Below are 14,386 nucleotides of genomic sequence, written 5' to 3' on the forward strand. Positions count from 1 at the left end.
TCCACAGGTGCATAGTATACAGTCAGTACACTCCAGCAGAGGTGAGAGGACCCCTCTTGTCTTTTGCTGAACGTAGCATTTCTTGGATTTTCTTAGTGGGCCTGTAGATCGTTTGCAGGTTGTGTTTCTTCATCATGTTCCCAACTCTGCCCTCCTCCCCGGAAAATCAAAGAGCGCGTTCGTCTAACGGTGGCGCATGCGCAAACACCAGCTCGCCGCCCTCTCGCGATATTGTGATGTTCAGCGAGATGTGGCGGCGGAAGGCGAGCGAAACAAATTGAGGCGCCGAGAGGCTGTCAAGTGCGCGCGCCGCCTTCCCCGCTTCGGCTGAGGATTGCCATGGCGGCTGCGGCGTCCTCTCCTGCGACGACCCCCACGGCCCACTGGAGCCGCTTTGAGCAGGAGAGGGACCTGACCCTCCGGGAGCTGGTCCGGCGAGTCACGGGCCTCCAGGAGCGGGGCGCCGGCGAAGGGGAGCCCGGCCACTTCCAAGCGGCGCTCGGCTTCGCCTGGTCCAACGTCAGGTCTGCCTGCCTTTCAGGAGGGGGCGGGGTCGAGGGGAGGCGCCGCCGCCAATCAAAGGGCGCCAGTGGAGGTTGCCATGGCAGCCGAAGTGGAACCCTAGGCAGCGAGGAAGGGCCCCGTGAATTACTCTATGCACATTCTAGAGCAGGCATGGGCAAACTTGGGCCCACCATTCCTAACAGCCTCAGACCCTTTCCTCCCCCCCCCCATGCCTGATATAGATGCACCCTGTCTCCTGAAGATGGTGATTTGTCTCACTGCAGATGAGAAAAATGAAGTTTAATTTTAAACATGGATGTAATTAATTAGACAGTTCTCCCTAAATGCATCTGATTCTTCTTCACTTTCTTTGTTCATAGCTGCACTTTACTGATTATTGCATTTGGGGTATCAATTCTATAAATTCATTATGGAATAAATATATACTCAGCAATATGTTGTTCACCTTCAGTGTTTTGGGGAAAATGCATTCTGTTTATGTTTTCTTAGTGATTAATATTTACTAGGGTTTCAACATAATCAAAAATGATTCCTGGATTATTCTAACTCCTTGGAATGCTGGCTAACCCACTTATATTTTATGGCTGCTGTGATACATCTTAAATGAACAATTTAAGTCAGCCATTTTAAAGCCATTTTAATGTGATTGTATCTTAATTTATTGTCGAAGGCTTTCATGGCCAGAATCACTGAGTTGCGGTGAGTTTTTGTGCTGTATGGCCATGTTTCAGAAGCATTCTCTCCTGACGTTTCACCTACATTTATGGCAGGCATCCTCAGAACCTCTGAGGGTGCCTGCCATACATGTGGGCGAAATGTCAGGAGAAAATGCTTCTGGAACTTGGTCATACAGCCCAAAAAACTCACTGCAACCCTGTATCTTAATTGCTTTTATGGTATATGTTATAATGTTTTACTCATGTTTTAGTTTAATATGTCTTAACGGATTGCTTTTAGTGATTTTCATCTCAATGCTTAAGAAATATACGTAATTTTAAATTGGTTCTTCATGAGGGCTGGTTAGATCAGATAGGTTAGGTCAGTTTGTGTGCTCTTTTCTTCTCTGCCTCTAAACAATGTTACTCAAAGTTATTTAGGTTATTTGCTGTATATGTCATGTTGATCTTGGTTTGCATTTTTATTGCCTTGTAAGCTGCCCCGACTCCCTCTGGGGAGATGGGGCAGGATACATATAAAGTTGTTTATTATTATTATTATTATTATTGTTATTATTAAAGTAGTGCGAGAAAAGAAGCCAATAACATGAAAGTATTCCTGCTAATCCAGGGAGAGCCATTGTTTCTGTTGCAAAGGTAGCAACATTCAGGGATGTATTAACATATTTGCAGGGTGGGCAGAGAAGAAAATACCTGCTCAGCTGTTCACAAGCAGGGAACAGGTACATTTGATATGGCAGTGCTTTATTGCCTCGTTTGCGTACACCAAAACCTGCTTAAAACTGTTTCATGTCTTTTTCAAGACATTTTGTTTCCTCATGCAAAACATTTTCTTGCATTTTTCCTCCAGGTTTCATCGATTTCTCGATGTAAGTAGTCACAAAGTGGAGAAAACAATAGACGGGTAAGCTCTTTTAATTTTGAGACATTATGATAGTTCTTTACTTTTGAAATATTAATAGATAGGACCTCACTATTTTGACACAGAATTTATGAAAAGCTGGTTGTTCATTCAGAACTTGTAAAAGCTGCAAGTTGGAAAAAATTAACGGAAAAGTTTCTGAATTTGCCTCTTCCAACGACTGAAGGAACAAAGGTATGTATTTTTCCGCAATTGTATTATTACTTCCTTACATTTGTTTTGGTTATAGTCACTGTGTGATAGAAAGCTTTCTAACTGATTTTTGTGAAGCAAAAATTGCATGACATATCCATATAGACAAGATAACTTAATGCTGCAGTTAAAGGAACATCCAGGATTACAGTCCTGATTGGGGGGGGGGGCACCACATTTTGATAGGCCAACTGCAGCTTAGCAGAGGCTGTTGCAAATGGGTTTTATCACGCATGTATTAAAGGAACCTTTTTGCTTTGAGATTTCCAGAAATATGATCTGAAGAAGGTTGCAAGAATATGGCAGCATCCATTGCTATTGTCCAAAAATGGTTGAAGACATGTAGCTGATGAGTATATAGGGAGAGTAGATATATGTCCATAAGATAAATGGTGGTCTGATGGGGATTAGAATAGTCAGCAAGATCGTTGCATTTCTGTATGAGGCTCTTCTAATATTTTATCTGGTAATAACTATTCTTTTCAGAAAATGAAACTTCCAGAATATGTCAGTTAATTAAACCTTTGACATTTATTGTTCAGTGCATAGACAGAAGAGCTGAAATTTATCATGAAACCTGTAGGGTAGATTTTAGTAATGCTTCATTGTCTTTAGTCATTTTGCAATTATTCAAATTTCTTACTATGAAATGAAGAACACAGTTATTAGAGATACACTGTTCTGTAGAGTGGTGTTTTGTTTCATGAGTGATATTACTTATATCCTGATTCACTTCTTAAGTTATGGTAAACGGAAGATCTTCTGTTGTAATACTAAATAGGTCATTGTAAAAAATTTAATCTAATTTCCTTAATTACTAATAAATGCATTCAATTCACTGAATTACTTGTTTATCTTCTGTATTTAAGACAGAGACCCATTATGCCCTACTCTCTCTCTTGCTATGCTTGTCTGATTCTCCTTCCAACACCAGTTATGCAGAAAAACCGAGAGAGAAAGAAGTGGGTATGTTTCAATATATTTCATGTATTAATTGATTTTTTATTATTGTGGAAACTGTGTGGAAAACCTAATCTGTTACTTTTGACATCTTATGTGTTTAGTTTGTTAAACTTATATGAAGTTCTTTTTTGTTTTGTGAATTATTCCTACTATGTTTCTTATGTAGAAAAATATTTTTATGCTGAGGACCACATCTCTTCAGAAGTAATTTGTCAAAGGCTGCCGATCGGCAGTACTGGGGAAGGCCAGAGCCAAAAGTAGATTCTCCCATTTTCTGTCTCTTTATTGCCATTTTCTCCCTCCCTCGCCTCTTTCTGGTTGCTGAGAAAGTGACCGATCTCTCTTTCAGAGGCCCAGACTGATCAGTTGCAGAAGAACTTGAAAATTAAATAGAGGGTCATGGATAACTTGCTGTGAAGTACATTGAAATCTTACTAGTGTTTTGATTTTCAAATTCTCTCAACTATCTTGTGCTTAGAAGAATTGTGATGGAAAATTGCTGAGAAGGCAATTGAAAATAAGTAGCCATAGCTCTTGATATGTTCTCTCTGTAGAAAAAGAAGAATTTGATTGGGGAAAATACTTAATGGAAGGTGAAGAATTTGATTTTCCGCCTGATTTAGAGACACCAGTAAGTAATACACTGTTCTATCATGTCATAGAGCTGAATAATTTAACATCTTTTTCTAGTTCGAGGATTAGTCTTTTGTTAATCCTTATGCTTCTCAAACTGACAGTGATCTCTATTTGGTGCTGAAAATCCATTGGCAATTCAGAAATAATTCCTCCCATTTTTCAGCATATTTTTACATTTCATTATTTCTTGGAATATGATTAAGAAGTTAATTTATTGCCTTTTTTTTTTTTTTTACAAAGAATGAGTGTCACCCTCAATAGTATGTGGATATGGTAATGGTGACCCTGGTCTTAAGTTAATTGCTAGACCCACTTAGAATTTAATCAGTAGAATTTACGTAGCTGTTAATTTACCCATTTCCCATTGATTCTGTGAAGTTGATTCATTGTGAGGCTACAGCGATTTCCCCCTTCTATTCATTGATGGGACAGTGTATGCGTGTTTTGATACTGATACTATAATCCAGCATGGAATTGATTTGGGAGGAACTAGTTTGGCTGCACAGGTGATCAGATTGCTATGTCTGAAACCAGTTTGAGGTCATGAAGGTGATCAACCTGGCCTCAAATCACTTTGCAGGGTTTTTTTGTCATTTCTTTCAGAGATGCGTATCAGTGCACCAGAGGCATGGGGGTGAAAAAAAAAGGGAAAGTGACAGGTAGGAGCAGTAGTAATCAAGAACCCTTCCTGGGAGGTCAATTAACTTCCTGCTGCCCAACCATTCCCTTGGGGCACTTTCCCACAGCCTCCGTTCTGGATTCTCTACTGTGCTTCAACCAGTGCAGGTGTCTATAATGTACTCCACATTTTGCAGAGCCAATTTTGCCCTGGATCTGGGATACACTGGCATATATTGCAGTGCATTTTTGGCTGAACTTGGGTTTTTATGAGACTTCTTTAATGCACTGTATACTCCTAGATGCATGCCACACCACACATAGGCACTGTACATTTTGTGGCCACCGCAGACTTGAGTTGACTTTGAACCACATTATATGTTTAGTGTAGAAGTGCCTATGTATGTCGGTTCCCTGCAAATAAATCCTTTCAATTCACTGTGTGATGTCCTAAGAGAGTAGAGCGAGCCTTAAAAACTCATAGAATGCATTCTGAAAGCATATCTGATAGTACCACGTCTGTCTGATAGTGACAGGTCAGAGGCTATTGCTGCTGCAATGATACAGGGATTCTGGCTGTCAATAAAGATGCTGTGGAAACATAAAAGCTCAAAATATGGGAACACTATAATCTAGAATAATTTTCTGGACCTGTGTATTAACTGATTGTTTAAAAACACAAGTCCAACCACATTATTATGAGGAGAAAACCGGTATGTGATTATCATAGCAAAGAATGAAGCCCAGCTGTTTTGCAACAGATATTGTTTATATTTCAGGATGTGGGGATATTACTGTACTTTGCTGGTAAGCTTTTCTGTGACATCTATGTGATTAACTTTGGAGAAAGATTGTTGGAACCAGAGATGTACAATTTGGCTTCATTTTATTTTGAATGTCACAAGAATAGACAGATTCTAGGCATACAAGGACCAGTTGTAAAACCTAAGTTCCTCTAACTGAATCTAGGTGCTAAACATTGTGACTCTGTGAACTAAAGTACTAAAATGGTGCTCAGTGACCTTCAGTGCAAGAAACATTGCTTGTATCTCATATAATTTAGGATGGGTTCAGGTCCAGGCTGTTTGGCTGACTGCATCCCCTTGTTCGAACCTGCCTGGGTCCTGAGATCTTCAGGAGAGGCCCTTCTCTTGGTCCCATCCCTATCTTAAGCTCAGTTGATGGGAACAAGATGCGGGCTTTCTCGGTGACTGCCCCTCGACTCTGGAACTCCCTGCCCAGGGAAGCCAGAATGGCTCCCTCCCTACTGTCCTTCCAACGGCAGGCTGAAACCTTTTTATTCAGACCGGCTTTTAAAGATGAAGATTTTTATGATCAAGTCAGGGGTGTGGTGGTTTTTAACTTTGAATATGGCTTAATGGATTTCAACTGAATTTTAAATACTGTTTACATGTAATTCTGTTTTAATGTTTGCATATTTGTATGCTAATGCTTTTATGTTAAGACGCTTTGAGTCTCCTTCAGGAAAGATAAAGTGGGGTATAAATAAATATAAATAATAGTTTTGGCCACGACTGTTAAAATGTTGGAAATAAAAATGATCTAATGCAAAACACCTAGAAATCTACCAGCAGACCTGGTGGAATGTAGTATGCTGGGACATATAGTAATATATTTCATGCAGAAGATAATTATATTTTGTTTAACATTGTTACTATAATTGTTTTAATTTGACACAATATATTTTAAGTTTCCCTAACACTAAGTTTCCCTAACATAGAATCCTCTTAAATTTTTACAGGAGTGGTCTGATGCGAGTAATGATGAAGAGGATGCCGAACCTTTGAGTAGGGAAGATTCTGGTATTCAGGTGGACAGGACACCACAAGAAGATCAAGATCAAAACAAGAAGTCAGCATCTCATGTTACCTGGAAAGGTTTGTTCTCTGGAGCTTGACTCATTTTGGTAGAATCTTTATATTAGACAGTAATATATTGATTGTGCAATTCAGTTTTATATGAAACTTTTTGGATTGACACACCTCAATCCCCAGGTTAGGACCTTTAATGGCAAGCACCTCTGTCTTAACTGATTTAGTTTCAATTTGTTTTTCTTCATCAAGCCCATTACCTCCTCCAGGCATTCATTCAGAGGGAACATGCTGTTTTTGAAGGCATAGAGAAATATATTTGGGTATCATCATCATATAATAATGCCTATGTTTGATCTCTCCTAGCGGCTTCATGTAAATATTAAAGAGCATTGGGGATAGAATGGCACCTTATGGGGTGCCATATAACAGCTCCTTTTTGAAGGAGCAGCTATCCCCAAGCACCACCATCTGTAACCTCCCAGAGAGGTATGATCGGAACCACTGCAACACAGTGCCTCCGATTCCCAGCCCCTGCAGGTGTTCCAGAAGGATACCATGGTCAATGGTACTGAAGGCCGCTGAGAGATCTAGAAGCACCAGCAGGAACACATTCATTCTGTCTGTTGAGATGGAAATCATCCATTAAGGCAACTATAGCAGTCTCAACTCCATCCCCTGCTCTGAAGCTGGTTTGAAATGGGTCAAGGAAGTGTGTGTCATCCAAAACTGTCTGGAGTTGGAGGGCAACTGCCTTCTCAATCACCTTACTCAAAAAAGGAAGGTTAGACACTGGTCTATAGTTATTAAGCTCCAGGGGATCCAGGCAGGGCTTTTACAGTAGTGATCTAACTACTGTTTCTTTTAAACAGGATGGAAAATTCCCATCCCTGAGAGATGCATTGATAATTTGTTGTATATGAAATCTAATTGCATCTCCTCCCAGCCAAGAGGGACAGGGATCAAGAAAGCAGGTTGTCCTCCATACGAGTCCCAGTAGCTTGTCCACATCACCAGTACACATCAACTGAAACTGATCCAGTGTAATCCCACTCACATAATTTTTGTGGAAATGGGACCCAAATCGTAACAGATATTTTGGAGATGGGACCTAAATCTAGACAAGAAATACATTTATGGTTCATTTATACATTTAATACATAGCCTGAAGGTCATTTTTACAATATTTTAATAATGTGCATGAAACAAAATTTGTGTATATTGAACCATCAGAAGCATGTGGATAATTTTGCAGTATTTCGGAATTCCACGTAAGAGATGCTCAACCTGTATAAGCTGTTGAATCCAAGTTTACAATTTTTTTGAATTAACATTGCATTCCAAAGTTGTTCATTTTGTATGTGTGTGTGCGCGCACACATGTATGGGAAATCTTCCCTTTTATGTTAATAGAATATTTCAGTTGTAATGTAATATGTTGTCTGCAGGTGAACCTGATGCACGTACCTGGTTGGAGCAACATGTAGTTGCTCCATATTGGACCGGAAGAGCAGTCCGTTTTTCCCATAGTTTACATTTCCATTCCAATTTAGCTGCTGTGTGGTAAGTAGCTAAACAAATTTGATATCTGTATTGCATTTAATTTATTTTATTATGTACTTCCATACATCCACTGCAGCTGTAAAGGAAGAGAATACAAAAATAATGTATGATACTCTTCACAAGAATTTTCAGCTACAAAATATGAATTATTTCCCCCGCAGGCAGCAGCATTTATATAATACAGATCCGTTGTATATGCCAGAAGAAAGAGTTATTGTTACAGAAACACAGGTTATTCGTGAAACGATTTGGTAAGTGACAGGACTGAAGCATTTGCCTTTTGAAATCTGTCTGATATTCTGACATTGAATAATCTTAGCTTGTTGAAAATCTTGATAGATAGCAATATTTTAAAAAATGATTATGGGATGCCTTCTTTCAGTGTTTCCATTTTTAACAATTCTGTTATTAGCATTTTCTCAATACTACATAGCAAAACTTATACTATTCCTTTAGTGCCCTGGGAGCCCTGCGTTGCTCTTGAAATTACACTTAGGAGTGTGAGTGTCTGTGGAATTAATAGCTCTTCGAAGGATTTTGCTTTTTTCCTTACACAGACTTTGTTAAATTCATAATGACAGGGGCCCCATCTGTACCGCTATGTCATGCAGTTTGAAACTCCATTATATGATCAGTGTAGACTTGTATAATGCAGTTTAATAAATTGCAGTTCTATAAACAATTGAGAGAAACATACATTTCAAAACTTAAACTTTGTCATAACAAACACAATAAATAAATAAACAAACCACTTTTAAGAGATGTGCTTTCTTAATACAGTCTGCATACTACTTGTATAAAGTTGGTTTGCATTTTTGAAATAACCACATCTAAAATTGCCACAATATCTCTACTATAGCAGTATATACTCACAGTACTATTGTACTAATATATAGATGTAAGTCATAGATAACACTGGAATTAATTTTGGTCTGGGATTTTATGGAATGTGTCTTGTATTATGAATATGTACAATTTGGTGAATTTACAAAAAAGGTATAGCAAAGTTCTGTGCTTTATATGTCTTATTTATATCTGGTTATTTTTTACAGGCTTCTTTCAGGTGTAAAAAAGCTGTTTATATTTCAGATGAATGAAGGAAAGATTACTGTAAGAAATGATATCATGGTCACCCACTTGACACGTGTAAGTTAAATGAGCAAATGAGTTGGTACAGAAATGTTGGTAATTGATATCCCCTGTATTTTACTTTGTAAAGTTGCAATGAAAGCTGTTTCTTCATCATTGAAGTCCATTTGTTAAAGGGTTTAAGTTATGTAATATTGAGATATCCTGCTTTGTTCTACAGAATTCATTAAGAGCAATGCTGGAGCGGATAGCAGCATATGGGCAAGTTGTATTTAGACTGCAAAAGTTTATTGATGAAGTGATGGGTCACGGCTCAGAAAGTGGAATGCATGGAACCATGTCCACACCAAAAAAATCTATAGAAGCCCCATTTAGAACCTACCAGGCATTTATGCGAGCTCTCTATAAGTATTTCATCAACTTCAAAGAGGAACTTACTGAAATTGAGAGGTGTATTATCAATTCAGGTATAGAAAACAAGTTTTTATAAATCTTCATCTGTAGTAAAATGTATGAGTTGTGGGACATTAATAATACTTGTATCATAAGGAATCTCAATTTGTCCTTTGTAGACACGACCATCACTCTCTCTATAGTAATGGAGAAATTGTCTCCTTGGCTGGCACAGCTGAAGGTCCTGCACAAAGTATTTAGCACTGGAGTTGCAGAAGTGCCCCCTGACACTCGTAACGTTGTGAGAGCTTCTCATTTGCTTAATACTCTGTACAAAGCCATATTGGATTATGACAATGTTGGAGAAGCCTCAGAGCAAACGGTATGTGCCTACAAACTTAAATCACTATCATTCCTGTTGGAAAAATAGGCTTTTACTTCTCTCAAATGAAGAGAAGATTTTGTGGTTCAGGAAGGGCCATTACAATGTCACCTTTTTACCTAGCTTTAACACCACAAAACTCTTAAGTCCTTATAGAGCTGATTGAGGCTGAAAATCCAGGATAGGAAATTAAGCATTTAAGTACATTAAAACCTGAAGGTTTTGTGGTGAGCAACTACCTTCAGTTTGATGGCAGACATGGTTTAATTTGTTATCCCTAAATAATAGCCTGGGATATAAAGCCCTATTCAGAGTATTCTATGTGTATTTGGCAGGTTTTCTGATCCTCTAGTAGCAGCTTCTTGTTTGTGTTCCATGAAAAGTTTTTCATAGAATCATAGATTTGGAAGAGACCACAAGGGTCATCCAGTCCAAGCTATCCAGCTTCTGCTTAAAAACCTCCAGAGAAAAAGATTCCACCACCATCCAAGACAGCATATTTCACTACAGAACAGCTCTTCCTGTCAGGAAGTTTTCCTAAAACTTAAGTAGAATCCCTTTTCCAGAAGTTTAATTCATTGTTTTGTGTACTAGTCCCCAGAGCAGCAGAAAACAAACTTGCCCCCTCCTCAATGATAGTCATGGATGTCATGGATCACCTCTAAAACAATACCCTATATAGTTTGGAGCCAGAAGGAGAAATCTTCCATCTCCATGCTTTTTGTAGAAATTGTTGGATAATGGATTTCTCTGAATATGTTTTTAAAATAGTTTGTGGATGGGTTACATTCTTTTTGAGTAAACTCACCTAATATTTATACATTTCATTGTAATTTTCTTTAAACTTTCATCTCAGGTCTCTCTCTTGTTTTCTCTGTGGGTTGAGACAGTAAGACCATATTTACAGACAGTGGATGAGTGGATTGTTCATGGAAGCTTATTTGATCCTGCCAAAGAATTTATAATTCAGAGGTAAGGGTAATGAACAACTTTCTCAGATACATTGGTCTTCCTTGTAACACAGAATAGAGCCCCTGGTGGCGCAGTGGATTAAACTGTTGAGCTGCTGAACTTGCTGACCGAAAGGTTGGTGGTTCGAATCCGGGGAGCGGGGTAAGCTCCCGCTGTTAGCCCCAGCTTCTGCCAACCTAGCAGTTCGAAAACCTGCAAATGTGAGTAGATCAATAGGCACTGATCTGGCGAAAAGATAATGGTGCTCCATGCAGCCATGCTGGCCACATGACCTTGGAGGTGTCTATGGACAATGCCGGCTCTTCAGCTTAGAAATGTAGATGAGCACCAACCCCCATAGTCGGACACAATTAGACTTAATGTCAGGGGAAAACCTTTATCCTTACCTATGACAGAGAATACATAACAATAATTGTGCCTAGATGGCAATAACTAGGGCCCCATAAGTAATCTTCCACGTTGTTTTATGTAATAGCAGTCAAAAGGAGTATCTGAACTCTGATCTCTGATCAAAGAATAATTGGCTGCTCAAAAGTGAATGAAATTTTTAATTTAAATGTACAGGGGAATATGTGGGCTGTGACATCGCTTAATTTTGTGTGAAAAAGTTCTCTTAAGAAATATCTTGGGATAGGTCTGTGGTGGTTTATGTGTACACAGCATTTTATTGAGTGCATGAAAGTGTATTTTAAAATAAAAGTTAATGATTTTCTAATTTCATGAATGTTTTCATTCGGTAGTATTATTTATCTAAAATGCCTGAGGATATACTTAAGAACTTCATCCATTCTGGCTAGTGATGATGGTTAAATATTAATTCTAAACTCAATATTTCTTTAGAGTCTTTGTAGGATCTAGTGAGATTACAGGTGATTGTAGTACTTCTGCTCATTGAATTGGTTTGTTTACAATGCATTAGTGGGCTACTTTCCTTTTATAACTTGGCATTCTGCTTCAAATTATTTCCTGAGACATACTTCATATACACTTTGTTACTAATGAAGAATTTGTTGTCTCATAACAAGAGCACTCACTTTTCTGTCTTTGCAGAAACAAAAATGTTCCTGTGAACCATAGGGATTTTTGGTATGCTACTTATACTTTGTATAGTGTATCGGAAAAAACAGAGAATGAAGAGAAAATGAGTGACAATGCTAGTGCCAGTTCTGGGAGTGATCTGGCACCCTCAAGCAGGCAGCACACCATGGTCTCTTTTTTGAAACCAGTGTTGAAACAGATCATTATGGCTGGGAAGTCTATGCAGTTGCTGAAGAACTTGCAATGCACCGATGGTTCTCCACAGCAGGCTGCGTTCAGAGGTGAAAATGGCTGTGGTGCAAAATTCTCTTTGTTATGTAAATTAATATTGTAAACTCTAACTTTTAGTCCTGGGCCATTCTCCTTGCTACCTTAGTATTAGATTGCCTTCATGTACTTGTGAAGTTTAGCTTTTGTTTCAGCTGCTAAGTTTTAGCTTGAACGTTTCCCCACTTGAGTAATTTATTGTAAAAATAAATAAATCTAGAATTAAACTAGGGTTAATTTTTGTACTTAATATCTACATATCAGTTTTCTATTACCATATTTACTCTAATGCTCACTTTTTTGGTTAAATGATCTTGCCAAAATTAGGGTGCAAATTAGATTTGAATAAGATGGTAATCTTAGTGCTGAGCCAAAACAAAAGAGGAAGCTGCTTCAGGAGCTGCACCTGGAGCCCCTATTTGAGGGATGTCATCTCTAATTTAATGGTCACAGCTCAATGCTATGCAGTGCTGAGATTTGTAGTTTGGTGAGGCATCAGTATTCTTTGGCAGCCTCCATAATCCCCAACTACAGCCCCCATGACTTCAGAGCATTGAACCAGAGTGGTTTTGCTTTCAGGGTTTTGAAAATTGAGGGTGTATTAGATTTGATGGTACATTCACGTTGAGAAAATACATGTATAGCAGATAATGATATCTTACCAGGAGGAATTATATAGATTCTTGTATTAATGGCGTATTCATAAAATTTCAATTTGCCTGCATATGTTCTTACTTTAATAAAAGTGTGTACTGAACAATACAAACACTTGTGGCTCAAGAAACCCTAATTCAGCTAAGAATCAAGTGCACAATTGTATCTTTGGTGAGTGAGTCTGTGATAAGATCTCATATAAGTTGAATATTTGGTTGAGTGAATGGATGCTATCTTTTTATGAGGCCTCTATAAGATAACACTCTTGATCACAACAGTACTTCAAAGTTAATAAACGATTCAGGCATTTTTGCTATAAAACTGGTATACAGTTGGCTCTCCATATCCAGATTGTGAACCAACAGCTAGAAGATATGTTTAAACATCCAAAAGTCAAATCTTGCTTTTTCCATTTTATATAAGGTACACCATTTTACTATACCGTTGTATATAATGAGACTTGAACATCACAGGAGGTCCTGGAACCAAACTCCAGATGATACCAAGCTTTCATCGTACTAACAAAATGAATAGCTTACCATTCAATCTGACATTTTAAACATTCTGATTCAATTCTGATTAATTTATTGTCTATGGTGCTATTTTCTGAACACTAAATGAGTTAAGTTTTAAATACATCATAACAACTTTTAGCTTATTTGTTTATTAAATAGCATTTATATTATTGTCCTTTAGCAAAAAAGGATTCTAGAACTGCCTACAAATGGTTAAACTCTGTGAGCTACATGAGACATGGTTTTCTGTAATGTGTTAAACTGTGACATTGCTTGCATTTTATGAGCTTAGATCTAATAATTTAAATGCTTGTAGTTCAAGATCTAAACAGTGTGTGAATTATATTAATAAACTATATTGGTCAATTCATATTTGTTGGACTAAAACATAAACTGAAATGGTTTATGTTTTCTTTGGTTGATGTTCTCTCTAGCTTTAATGGAAGCTTTAGAAGAGTAAATAACTTGTATTTCACTATTCAATTCAGATACAGAAAGAAAAAGTCTGTACATGTTATTTTTGGAGTCAGTGCAGTCACGGTTGCGACACGGAGAAGAACCTGCTCAGGATATTGTTACAGAACAGCAGGTTACTAAGCAGAGTCTAATAAAGATGCAGTCTATTGCAGAAAGACATTTGGAGTTGGATGATGTTCATGATCCCTTACTGGCTATTAATTTTGCAAGGTAATAGAAGTGACACATTTTTTTCAGTTTATTCTATCAAAATCCTGACACTTGGTGGAGAATTCTTTTCATTTAGAAGTCAAATACATGAGTTATAACTGTAAGGGACTATGAAGCAGCTTGCCATAGTCTAGTGTTCAGAAATGTTGCTATTCATTTTTATTGCCTTCATCACTGGTTGATTTGACACTGTCAGGACAAAATAAACAAAAACTGAAATATCAAACAGAGAAAATCATACAAAATAAGGTACAGATAATTCTTGTGTATGATTCCATACATGATTTGTAGCAATAAAAAAGAATGTGGCATTCAAGGTATAGTGTTAGATACATAATTTGACAGTAGATTTGCTTGCTTTAAATTGCAATGTTAATTGAAAGACTGGCGGGAAAGGACTGGAATTTGTTGTGGATATTAATTATTGTTGGGGAGAGAGTGAGGTGGGAAGGACCTGCAAAT

The 14,386-nt window shown here is 37.9% G+C and overlaps 1 protein-coding gene across 1 annotated transcript in view; it reads left to right on the forward strand.

Annotated features, from left to right (window-relative positions):
* Positions 1-240: 240 nt before the first annotated feature.
* The window catches only part of tubgcp5 (tubulin gamma complex component 5), a 30,372-nt gene continuing 16,226 nt past the window's right edge, over positions 241-14,386 (forward strand). The window contains exons 1-14 of the mRNA XM_062975348.1: positions 241-524; positions 2,053-2,106; positions 2,190-2,298; positions 3,186-3,282; positions 3,834-3,910; positions 6,296-6,431; positions 7,813-7,927; positions 8,089-8,178; positions 8,980-9,073; positions 9,237-9,483; positions 9,589-9,791; positions 10,648-10,763; positions 11,814-12,082; positions 13,726-13,924. Of these exons, the coding sequence (XP_062831418.1) occupies positions 340-524; positions 2,053-2,106; positions 2,190-2,298; positions 3,186-3,282; positions 3,834-3,910; positions 6,296-6,431; positions 7,813-7,927; positions 8,089-8,178; positions 8,980-9,073; positions 9,237-9,483; positions 9,589-9,791; positions 10,648-10,763; positions 11,814-12,082; positions 13,726-13,924 (1,991 nt within the window). The 5' untranslated portion in view covers positions 241-339. The remainder of the gene's footprint in view (positions 525-2,052; positions 2,107-2,189; positions 2,299-3,185; positions 3,283-3,833; positions 3,911-6,295; positions 6,432-7,812; positions 7,928-8,088; positions 8,179-8,979; positions 9,074-9,236; positions 9,484-9,588; positions 9,792-10,647; positions 10,764-11,813; positions 12,083-13,725; positions 13,925-14,386) is intronic.

This window comes from Anolis carolinensis, chromosome 3, assembly GCF_035594765.1.
Source record: "Anolis carolinensis isolate JA03-04 chromosome 3, rAnoCar3.1.pri, whole genome shotgun sequence".
Lineage (NCBI taxonomy): Eukaryota > Metazoa > Chordata > Lepidosauria > Squamata > Dactyloidae > Anolis > Anolis carolinensis.